This window comes from Aedes aegypti, chromosome 1 (assembly GCF_002204515.2).
Source record: "Aedes aegypti strain LVP_AGWG chromosome 1, AaegL5.0 Primary Assembly, whole genome shotgun sequence".
NCBI classification, from domain to species: Eukaryota; Metazoa; Arthropoda; class Insecta; order Diptera; family Culicidae; genus Aedes; species Aedes aegypti.
Genome location: NC_035107.1, coordinates 159,148,851 through 159,161,294, shown reverse-complemented (window position 1 = coordinate 159,161,294; position 12,444 = coordinate 159,148,851). Strand labels below are relative to the sequence as shown.

The following is a 12,444-nucleotide window of genomic DNA, read 5'->3' as shown; positions in this document are numbered from 1 at the left end:
GTCATCTCTCCATAACTTCGTATTCATAATCTTTTTATTGAGTTACAGAACCATATTAAAAGATGGTTGATTTTGTGTTTTAGTATATATGTGGTACACGTCACAACTAATTCAGTAACGTATTGGTAATAATGCATTGGTGAAAATATTTTTTCACCTCCAGATAGCCCTCAATCTGCTGAATATCCAAAGACACCAGCATTATTATTATTATTATAAGCAGCTTCATTTTTGCACCACGAAAAAATATTCTAATTGTTTGTATTGTTTATTTTTTCATCGAGTTTGATTTAAATGTGTATGAAGAGTGAATAATTAGAAAGGACTTTATATGAAAAATATCGTCAAAATATATGCAAATATTGAATTATTCAAATAGCTCTAACTTGAAAATCAGCAAATTTCTGCAAAAAAAAAGAACTCTAAGGATGCTTTTCGATGCGCACTACTCGAAATGGCGGCGACAAAAATTTTTTTTCATGTTAAAAAAATTCAAAATTACTGAAGTGTAATATTGTATGGTATACTAAAGTTTCAACTAAATATTTTTTTTTCATCGTCATGCTTGATAAACGTGTTGAACCTTAAGCATAAAAATCTCAACATCATTTTTGATAGTTTGGTCTGCCTCTTTATATAAAGCCCGAACATTGTGTAACGTCTATAATATTTTGCCGCCTGGTCCTTTCATAAAGCATGACTTGACTGGGGGCAATTGCTAATAACAAATTTTGTTACAATTCAGTTATATTTGATTTGAAGCATGAGTTACATTTTTGTTTAAATTATAACATATTTTGTTTAATGTAAACTGTAGAGGGAATTGTGTATTAATTTTTGTTATTTTAACGACGAAGTCAAAATTATAACATTGTTACGAAAAACGTGCTGAGTGAGTTACAAAAACTGTTACAAATCTGTTGTAATCCACTGATCGTTTTATGCTCCAAAATCTGTTCGCAAACATCGTCGAATCAATCGTTCGGCTCCCACGTACTGAACATTGAATTCTATTACTACTGCACGAGTAATTTTGATCAATTATTACCTGATTTGGAATTTTCAAGTCACTAACGAAAGAAATACGTCGACTCTTTTTCTAGATTTTTACACACCATTTTCAATATAGTTGAGTGCTTCCTTAGACTTCATGGATTCCGCCCAAACTTTCACAGTAGTTTCTGGGGTCCAAATAAATACATTTGAGGACTATAACTTACAATTAGTACGGTCTATTATTTTTAATATGAAAACGGGCCACTTTAGAGTCTTAACGCTGGTTTGCTACTGACAAGAAAGGAATCGTCTATCTCGATGCGTGGGAAATTTCTTCCCAAAAATGGTCCAGATAATCACATTTTTCTGATCGCAGTATGCAGTTGAGAAGAGATGTGATTTCGAAGCAGGCTCTCTGTAGTAAATTTCTTGATCCATTCAGTCAAGGAATTTCTTTACTTTTCATGAGCGAAACAGCATACCTAGCTTTAGCTAAAAGATTCCCGAAATATAGTCATAATCGTACAGAGGGAAAATCCAAACCCAAAAATTAAAAACAACTAGGCTGAAAAATACGAAGGATAAGGAGCGATTTTTGGGATATGCAAAAATCACACTTATTATGTGTTGGTCCAGAAGAACCAATTTTGTGTGAGTTGTGCTCAATTCTGTATAACCTTGTTTAAGCGTGATCATCAGAAGCTGTGAAAATGGTTGAAGCAACACTAATATGGAGACAGGCCACGTTGCTATTTCACTAATAACCGAAAGATTATATAATACAGATATCGTAATACTGGAAATTTTCCATTCTCTAGAGCGTCATGTATCATACATCCTTTCGACTCAAAGGATTCGTAGATATTTCCAAGCAGACATGTAACGTACGTTGACACGATGGCAGACGAAAGGTAATGAACTTTGACGGATGACTGACATCGCATAACAATACTACATTCATCTGTATCCGGCTACCTGATTCCATACCAGCAGATAACAACACCTCTTCTTTTTATGTAGATTCTCATATCGTTGGAAAATCCATTGTAACGACTTTTTTCATTATCATTGTAAATTAAACAACACTTGATCTGCTGTATCCGATAAAATACAAACACAAAATTATCTATTTTTCTGCCAATTATTCTTGCAGTGGAATGGTGTTTCTGTTCCTTTACCCCATATTTCAGTTGGTAAGTTTTTACATAGCAATAGGTGGAGATCCAAAGGACCTTCGATTAGGTGTCGTAAACGACGAGGTGAACAACATACAGGAATGCTTCAACAGATCTCTTATCACCACATACTATCATGATGAATATGACTGCGATTTGTACAAAATTTCCTGTCGGTTTCTCGATCAGCTAAATAGGAGCGTTGCGATACAGGTTTGGATTTGAATATATTGTGTATAAACGCGAAGCAATGCAGATTCAATACCCGCTACTTAGAAGCATGCTTCGCGTTCATATTGCGCTTGCAAACCTTATAAAGATGCAAGAGTGGTTTTACCAAAGCGATAATTACTTTCTTTCAACAGGAACATTACGAGTCATTTGACGATGCTTACAAAGCAGCCAAAACTGGGAAAATATGGGGTTTCATTTATTTTTCTGATAATTTCACTGAGTCCCTCCAAGATGTAAGAGATAATGTTCGAGACGCCAACCCTGGATCTTTCCATACTTCGGAAATAAAGGTCTATTTGGATAAATCTGACCAGCAAGTAACATTTTTTCTCGAGAAAAAGCTGATAGAGACGTACAAGGAATTCGCTGAAAGAGTAATGTCGGATTGTCACCTACCGAAGCAGTTGGCAAATATTCCAATCACATTTGAAGACCCTGTCTACGGATCATTTCAAGATGAATTCACCGACTTTATGGCTCCAGGAGTTGTCATGACGTAAGTATCTCTTGATTATTACCAAACGTACAAAATCACCACTTGATGTTTACGATGAAAACTATCTCTCCAGAATGATCTTTTTTCTGGCTACGCTCATCACGGCAACGATATTCATTACTGACCGGCTCGAAGGTGTTTGGGACAGAACGTTAGTAGCAGGTAAGTGAATTATTGTTAAACCAGATTTCGTGTGCACGACGCGCTTGCAGTAGGGTGGTTCATTGCGTGAATAATACAATTATTACAAGAAGGAATAGTTTATATTCACTTAACATAGATATAAAAATTCATTTTTTATTTGTTCATGGCCTCAACCTACAAGAAAACTTTTGGGTAAAACAAAATAATGTACAGGAAAAACCATAAAATTAGTATGTTTCAACTTTTTTTTTAGAAAACAGTCCTTCTTGGTAATCTATGAGAATCCGGGGTAAGTGGGACCTTCCGTCATAGCTCATTTGAAGAAAATTTTTTCAAAGGAGTATTTTTCTAGAAAGTTGAAGATACAATAATAAGGAATGTATTTAGTACAAAAATATTGTTATTTTTAATACCATGTGCTCCATGTAACAGTTGTCAATTCAGCGCCATTTTCAACTTGCATGATAAATTGTGACGCGTTTCAAATCCAACATTCGCTAGCAAATAAATAATTATGTTATAAATTGAATTACGATCACCTAGCTACAATTTTAAGTATTATTACGAGCTGCTGACGATAAACCGGTATTTTGTTTTAATTTCATAAGAAAAAATCTGGACTCTAACTTACCTCAAAATATCTTAAAACCCAGGGTAAGTAGGACCTATAAAAATAAGCACAAGAATCAAAACTTTTCCCACACGTTTCAAACATTTTCCTAGACACAAAAATATTCAAACAATTGATTTTGATAAAAAATAATTTCAAATTACGCAATTGTTCAAAAGGAAGCGATATGTCTAATTTTTCTATATATTTTTTTTTTGTTTCTTATTTTTGAAATAATAATCTAAAATTGAGCAAAGATGGAGATAAAAATTAAAATGCATCATGAGAACGATTATTTTTCAATTTTTATTTGACTTTATTTGCTGTTAATACTAAATTTAATAGTTGTGGAAAACAGTTCCATCCCATTAAGCGGTTTTCTGGCATGCGTAACAATAATAACAGATTATATTTAAAATTTCATCAATTCACAATGGGTGGGCTCCATATAAAGGAGCGGCCAAAACTACCGAAACACTTTTTTGAGATTTTTATCGTTTTAAAATATACCTCATGTATTATATTATTATGATTCTTAATTGAAATTGAACTAAAATTTAAATTTCTTTGACTTTTATGACGTCAAACTGACTGAAGTCAAAAAATTGAAAAATGTAACAATAAAATAAGGTACAAAATTCATATTTAATGAATGCAATATTTTCCCAAAGTTACGCACTATCTGAAAGCTTATGGTTCAACACTTTTATCGAGCATGAGGATGAAAAAAACTATTTGGTTGAAGCTTTAATACTGTTCAATATTACACTTTAGTAATTTTGATGATTTTGAACATGAAAAACAACTCGTGTCGCGTCATGTCGCCGCCATTTCGAATATTGCACTTTAAAATACATCCTTAGATCTTACAAAAAACGTTTAAATTTTTTGCAGAAATTTGCTGATTTGCAAGTTAGAGCTATTTGAATAATTCAATATTTTCATACATTTTGAAGATATTTTTCATACAAAGTTGATATAAAAAATTTATTAAACCACTCTTCATACGTATTTTGATCAAACTCGTTAAAATACAAATAAAATTTGTGCCTTTAGCCAAATTTAATTGCATTTTAATAAAAAAAACCTAAAAAATTAAGTTACGTAATATGTGAATAACCCCTTCTGAAACAATAAAAACGCCAAATAACATATTCATATTACATATTTCATCGATTGAGGCGATAAAACTAGTTTTGGCCAAACTTCGTTTTTTTCCGACCATTGTGCAATTATTGAAAGTTTACGTGCTAATTTTAATTAATAACTTATAAATGATATACTTTGAACATGTTTTGTCCCGTTTTATGGCACATTAAACAATCCACGAACATCCGGTAGCAGTAGTGCCCCCTGATTTGGAGCCTGTTTAGATGGATTTTAACATGCACTGCTATCCTCCCGATCTAATCAGAGCTGTAGCAGTTTACGATAAACAGGCTTTCATGATGTGCTGCAAATCATGATTGTTACAGAGAGCGATAAGTGAGAGATTCTCTTAATTCTCTCAGGAATCAATCCCTGACCATGACCCATGTTCAGCACAACAATCGCATCGAATATGTAATGTTTTCCAAATCTATGAATCATTTGAAGTGTATCATTCTCACGTACTCTTTAGTATAATGAATAATAAGAAACGAATTGCCTCTCATATAATAATATATCAAAAATAGTAGGCCGATCTCCTGTACTAAATCAGAAACGATTATATCTTTAAAGGTAACAAATTCAGCTTTCCTGATAAGTGAACCACCCTACTGCGCCGGCAATAAGAATAAAGACAAGTTCTTTACACATTCTATAAATTTCTTTTCCATCACCATATGCACGTCACACCAACAATACCATCAACGACAGGTATCACGGCCCTCGAGTTACTGCTAGCACATATAATTACACAAACGTCGATTATGCTGCTGCAATGTGTGGAAATTATTCTTCTCGCCACTTTCATATTTGATGCACAGAATCAAGGCAGTAACATCACCGTGGTCGGTCTACTGATGCTGCTGGGCTTCGCTGGAATGTTATATGGTAAGTTGTCGACATTAAGAGCACAGACAAACAGACGTCACACTCTCATCATTGTCCATCGACCACCTTTTTAACGATCGATTCAAATATATAGGGCTGTGCACTGTTTTGATTTTGTATGAGATTTTGACGTTTACTGGTCTTGTTGTTTACTATTTTCATGAATGAGTAAAAGAGAGGGGCTGATTTTTGTGCAGAGCCCCATTGTAGGTGGTCAATCCACCGCCCGCTGCGCTCGCATCGTTTTTGTTCGCGTTTGACATTTACACACTACCGCCATCTGTTGGTCCATCGGCCAAACACAACAATTTTAGCATTGGGCGTACATGTTTTCTCGACTATGATTTTGATCGCGATTTGTTCGAAGTGTTACGTCTGTTTCTCTGTGTTAAGAGTTTCACAGGTTTAAAAAATACTGATGATTGAATTTAGATAGGGTTGATGTACCAACATTCGATCAGCTAAGAACAAATATTTGTATTGAATCGAATCTTACGGACAGCGTTTTTTTACGTCATGTGAAAGCTTTCTATCTTAGTTTTGTAAGAAAACTACGAAAACTCATATTTTTGTAAGTAATATCGCTCAAGCCACTATAGAAAAATATGGTCCCATGGTAGCACTATTTTTGTTTATTTATGTTTCTATAGTAGCATAAGCTTCACAGCGCAGGCAAAACAATAATTAAAATCGTAGTTTTACAAAACTTTTACATAGGGGCAGATCCCTTAGTACCGCACACTTAAGCCACTAAACTGCCGTGAATCGCAAATCAGTCCCATCTGTAAAAAAAGGCATTGAAAAAATGGGTTGGGAAGTTTACAAACTTGTTTTCCATACGAATATTCAAAAAATTCCAGAGGATTGGAAAATGTTCAAAACTCAATGAAACTTTCACAATTTGCTTAGCACTATAATATAATTACGAATGAATGAATGAATGAATTTTCTTTATTAAAGAGACTTTCAGCCCTTGGCTGGTTCGTCTCTTTGATAATTACGAGAAAAATATACTGCTTCGCGACTAAAAATGGGTGAACCAACGTGCGAAGTTCAATTTTTGACCAACTTCGCCGCTTCTACTTTATCAAAAAGGCATTCATAGAATGTGTTATTCAACGCAAACATTACTTTCCATAATAGCTTTCTTTTCTTCTGATACACCATCTTGATAGGACCCTGATTTCTTCACTTTGTCGACATTATCCGGTATTGGGTGCTATCCGGTACTGGGGGATCTCCTCCTATTACCTATGAAGCACAGATCAAAAGCTTTCGATTGATGTAAACAAGTTTTTAATTCTTCCTTTATTTTGTTTGAAAAAAAAATATTTTAGTGGTGCTACTGCTTAAATTTTAATCGAAATTATTTATCTCGACCAAACCAAATACAGCTGTGAATCAATGGTTCATGGATAAAAAGCTCCTGATTTTCAATTCGAAAAATATTTTGCAACGATTTATGGCAAAACGCCCGTAAAAATCCACTATTGCGATAGGAGACTGTCTATTGAAGACACACCGACCCTATGACATAAAAAGGAAAACTTTCTTAAAATTGTTAATTTTACTGGATGCAAATAAAAATCAAAATCATGATTATGAGTCATCATTTTACGAATAAAGTCTGTTCCACTTAGAATTTGGCCTCACAATATGAGTGATTGCTCCAAAAGGGAAAATACCTGTAAAAATTTTAGCGCGTTATCAAATGAGCTCCAAAGGAAAAATATTAGAAAAAAATCCCGGCTTTCCAGTAGAGTTTTTTGTTTTCAACTTTTCGCTGACTTATGAATTTTTACATAGTAGGTGAACATTATGCCACTTTTTTTTCAATAAAATTTCTGAACCAGGCAGCGCTTTAATAATTCCGACCTGTTTCTTCGATTTATGCTTGGTCATTGCCCAATTTTTTTTATCATACAAACGATCGCGCTATGTCTGAAGCAGGAATTTATTAAAATCAAATACACATCGATATTTTTCTCGCTGAAGATCAGTATTTGGTCCATATTTTCGTAATCAAAAGGTTTCAAAAAAACTATATTAATGTTTTTTTTTTCATTGCACTGGTTTGACTCGTTACCTCCCTAACTCAACGATCCCTTCAATTTCAAGTTAGGGAGAGTTGACTGATCTCCAGCCAGAAAAAAAAACCTAATGTACATTTGATTTTGATAGTGTTTAGTAAAAATAAGAATGATTTCAGTACCTTTCTGTAATTAAAGTAAAGAGCGTAATTTTATTCTCTCCAAGAGAATTCTTTTCGTTCGGGTGCGAAGATGGCGTCGAAACAGCAAGCACTCGCGTGTTGTACGGTTTTAAGAAACGCCGTACGTGCAGAATGAAAGGAGCTCGACCAACTTGCGCCAGTGCCGTCTCATAGAGGATTTTTCGGCTTCCTCAGTGCCCTAGAGTACAAAAATAATTGGCGGGCCAATAATCCGAAGCAGTTGACCACGAGGATCCGGAAGATGGACGTCAGTGCAGTCCAGCGCTCTTGTGAGAGCATCGCGACTAAGTTGCGTCGTACGGCTGACCAAGGCCCCTTCCCCAATATTAATTGACGTTTTTGTTTTTTATTGTATGACTGGAAAAAAAATCTCATTTTTTGTTAATGTCAGCTGACTAAATCGGTTCAGAACCTCACGGGACCTTTGTTTTATTGAATGAATGGAAAGAATCTATTCTAAACACATTTTTCTTAGCAAACTTGTCCATTTTGTGCCAGTGATAAAACCAGTGATGTGTTTCTTACATAGCAGTAGATGACGTATTTCGCGCTAACTCGAACATATGTTGACAAAAAAAGCCACTTTGCATACTTAGTTTTTCCAAAATATAGCTGAACTCTCATTTGAAAAGGGCCATTCTTTTATTACATATTTTTTTAATCATGTAATTATTTTAAGGATGACTGGTTGCCTAACTTTTTGAATAAAAATACTTAAAAAAATCCATTTATGGCCTACACATTTAAAGTCGAATTACAATAAATGGTCATTTTTTAATTTAATGAAATTCTGTCTTAAGACACGTAATTATGTTTACTATCAACCGTCCATGCATCGCGAGATGGGCACTTTCAAAGAAAGAAGTTTATCTAATAATAACTTTTTCTTGTCCTCAATGAAATATTTTAGCGGCTTGTCAAAGACAAACCAGCCTTGTTATTTGTGTGTCATTTTCAAATAGAACTGAATAAGTTGAGGTCACAATCATCTCAGAATTCAATTTGGTATTATCAGTTTTATTTAAATGATCGAGAATTTCATATAAAAATTGTTTCATTTGTGGCCTACACTGATAAAATTTTCAAAAATATAAAGTTGATTTGAAAATGGCAATTATTGTTTGGTGATTATGTTTACTGTTTACATTCATTTTAAGCATAAGCATAAGCATTGATGACCGTACAGTTCGTAGTTGCTACTCCGTGATTGACCAAAATAATCGAAGTTGCACAAGGAACCAAGAGACGTAGATTGGGAGTAGCTTTCCATCTTGAATGCACACTTTCGAGAACTCAAAACATTAAAAGTCAATAACGGCCACGTCCTTATGGTCATCGGGGAAGGGAAGGAATGTTAGTGTGACATTCATTGTTACTAGAGACCGAGATCACCTCTGCATCTTCATGGTTGTCGTGGGAAGGAGTTTTGTTAGTGGGGAGGAATCATAGCTGCGTGATCAGGATTCACCTTGGTAAGAGATGCGATTCATGCAACCTCAGTTCAAAAAAAAAAAACTTATTAGTACTCTGAAGACAACGTTAAGAAAAATTAAAATTAATATAAAAGCATGAAACAAGCTCAACAAATTGATCATCCATCCTTGATTGAGCAGCTATAATCAGCATGCATCAGTAAAATATCACTCCAGCGGCGAGCTTTCAGCCCGATCCGGGGTCTAAAAATCTCGAAAAACGATGGACGTCATATTTGGATGGTCCCTAAGTCCGAAAGGACATGGATTTGCGAAAAGAGATGTGTACATAGTTAGTACTCGGATTCAGTTTGGCTTTCTATTCCGCAGAATCATAAGGTGTTCTGTAGCTTAGTTGGTTAAAGCGCCGATCTAGCGTACACGGAGTCGTGAGTTCGAGTCTCACTAGAACGCGTATTTTTTCGCAAATTCATGTCTCAATTTGTCAAACAAACACACTGTGTCTTCTGATTTCAAGTTCCCAAAACTCAATCAGCTCACTTTTTAAGTAATTAACCGAACTTCATGTAAAAAGTTGGTTTAGGTTTCTAAGTTTACCTTCAAGTAAGAAAGAATTTCAATTCAAATTTGTACTGAATTTTCTAGTTGTTAACAAGTTCACGAGTCACTCTTTCGAGAATCAAGTTCCGTGTGTTCTCTTAATCAGCGAAAAAGTTTCACTGAAACTAGATTTACACCAAAAGTGATCTTTGGAGTTCGCTGCTTAAGTGCAATCCGAACTATGTCGTTGCTTGTGCATTTTTGCGCCAAGAAATGCAAATTAGTAGTTTTATTACAGAGTTAATCAAGCCATCAAACCGTCTGATTTGGCAGAATTATAATCACCTATCTTAATACAATTTTGAAAATTTATTTTTTTCCAGTGTGGATCACAATTTTTTTAATAATTTTATTACAAAATATAGACAATTACCTACCTATGGATGACTATACAACACTTACTATTACATCCACACATTTTACGATTACATGATTTTGAAAAAAATCGGGTGAAAAAGTTTGGACCTTTTCAAATGATAGTCCAGATGAATTTTGGAAAAACTTGCATACTTTTATTTATTTTTTTTTCTCAAGGTCTACACATCCAGAAAATTTCATGAAATCTGAGAGGGTGCTGCAAGCTCTGAATACGACTAATATATCTATTAATAATGACTATCTTGCATTTTTTTTTTTGTAATTTTACAATAATTCAAAAATTTTACTGGTAGGGGTAAAATGGTCAAGTTATAGAGTCGTGAAAAGAACAATGGAAAGTTCCTTTGAGAATTAGACTTGAACATTGTAAATGTTGTCCCTTTACGTAAGGAAACCCAACTGACTGTTTCCAACGAAGTAAAAATTAATCCTTTTATTACCATTGTTGATCACCTAACCCCCACGAGAAAAAATAGCAACTTGTTTGTATGAAAACAGTCATTATAATCTGGGTGAGAGAAACCGATACAAAATTTGTGTACGTCAAGGTGAGCCGAGATTCTGCTGTCATGATCTTTTTTCCCAAGCCTGCCTTAATTGCCGTTGGTGAGCAGGAGTTATCTAGCAATTTGGAAGATATGCTTATTTTTCATATTTTGTTTGTAGTATCTGTGCCTCCCTCACATATTATAGTCTATCACTTTGTTTCATTTTCGCATCGATTCATCCCAATCTATAAATCCATATAATATATATTTTAAGTTCAGCACAAATTGCTTATTTCCGTTTATTATTATCTTTTAGGTTTGCTGATATCCATATTCTGCGATGCACATTCAACGGCAAACTTTATGGCAACCGGAAGCTTTTATCCCATGATAATCATGTGCGGTGAGTCAGAGCAAAGCTTATAAAATAAAACTGTTCCCGCTCAAATCGTATATTATCTTTTTAGGAATTTTGTGGCCCCTGGAAGGTATGCCCCAATATTTGCAGTACTTGGCGTACTGTTTTCCCTTTACGGTGCCTTCGATGGCGGTGCGCAACGTGCTTTCCAAAGGATGGAGTATCACAAACTCCCAGGTGTATATGGGCTACGGTGCTGTTGGTATCTGGATAATAAGTCTTTTGTTATTATGTTTGATCGGTTTGAAGATAAAGAAATAGGGATATATTTAAATGATGAAAGTACAGTTTCAACCAAGCTCACTGAATAGCAATTTAATTTTACTTTTGGTTAGCTCTGTACATATTAGCCGTTATCCGATTGGTTGTTCAATCGATAGAAGCTACGGAAAGATGAATAAAATTTGCTTACCATAGATTTGGATGGAGCTCAATTAGAATTATAAATGGTATTAGTGCACTAAGTAAAAAATCCAACATAAGAGTACTGCAACTTTTTTCCATCTCTCTGAAGTTTGGTGTAGCAAAGCAATATATGCTGTCACCTATGTGATAGCATCTACGTAAGGTATATTCCAAAAGTCTGTTATTTATAATTCTGAAATTGTTTAATTGTATTTTACAATAAAGAATGCGTGTGAAAAGCGGTTTTGTATTGAGACGAGAGTAATTTATTTTTTTATCAATCATTTTTTACCAACAGAGCTAAATAAAGGAGCAGAACAATAGTATCAGTAGATTTAATAGCATGAAACACTTATGCATTTGGGACACAATATAACGTCATCGGATCTTTGACATACTATTTGTGGTCAAGAAAATGCATTCGAGAAAAATTATGCCAGGGTAAATATGGGAAAGAACTTTAAATAAATACCATCAGGTTCATGAAAATTCAAAAAAACTTCTATCACTCACACTAGAAAGCCCTAAAATTTGTCGTTTTGTGTATTCTGGAAATTTAGGTACAATGACGAATTATAACTGTCCTTCGCTAACTACCGAAAAACTAAACATTACATATATTTTGCAATTGGTTTATATGGACAAATTGATGTGAAATTTGCGAAAAAGTTTCACATCTTCTCGGCGAGAATCGAACTCACGACTCCCTGTTGGACCCCGTGAGTTCGATTCTCACCGAGAAGACGTAAAACTTTTTCGCAAATTTCACATTAATTTGTCCATTTAATCCAATTGCA

At 34.4% G+C, this 12,444-nt stretch overlaps 1 protein-coding gene across 3 annotated transcripts in view; it reads left to right on the top strand.

The window, feature by feature from the left end:
• The window catches only part of LOC5564418 (ABC transporter G family member 20), a 182,222-nt gene extending 170,076 nt beyond the window's left edge, over positions 1-12,146 (top strand). For all 3 annotated transcript variants that reach the window (XM_021852380.1, XM_021852376.1, XM_021852372.1), the window contains exons 7-12: positions 2,150-2,384; positions 2,537-2,901; positions 2,975-3,063; positions 5,516-5,692; positions 11,141-11,227; positions 11,292-12,146. In XM_021852380.1, the coding sequence (XP_021708072.1) occupies positions 2,150-2,384; positions 2,537-2,901; positions 2,975-3,063; positions 5,516-5,692; positions 11,141-11,227; positions 11,292-11,503 (1,165 nt within the window). In that variant the 3' untranslated portion in view covers positions 11,504-12,146. The remainder of the gene's footprint in view (positions 1-2,149; positions 2,385-2,536; positions 2,902-2,974; positions 3,064-5,515; positions 5,693-11,140; positions 11,228-11,291) is intronic.
• Positions 12,147-12,444: the final 298 nt, after the last annotated feature.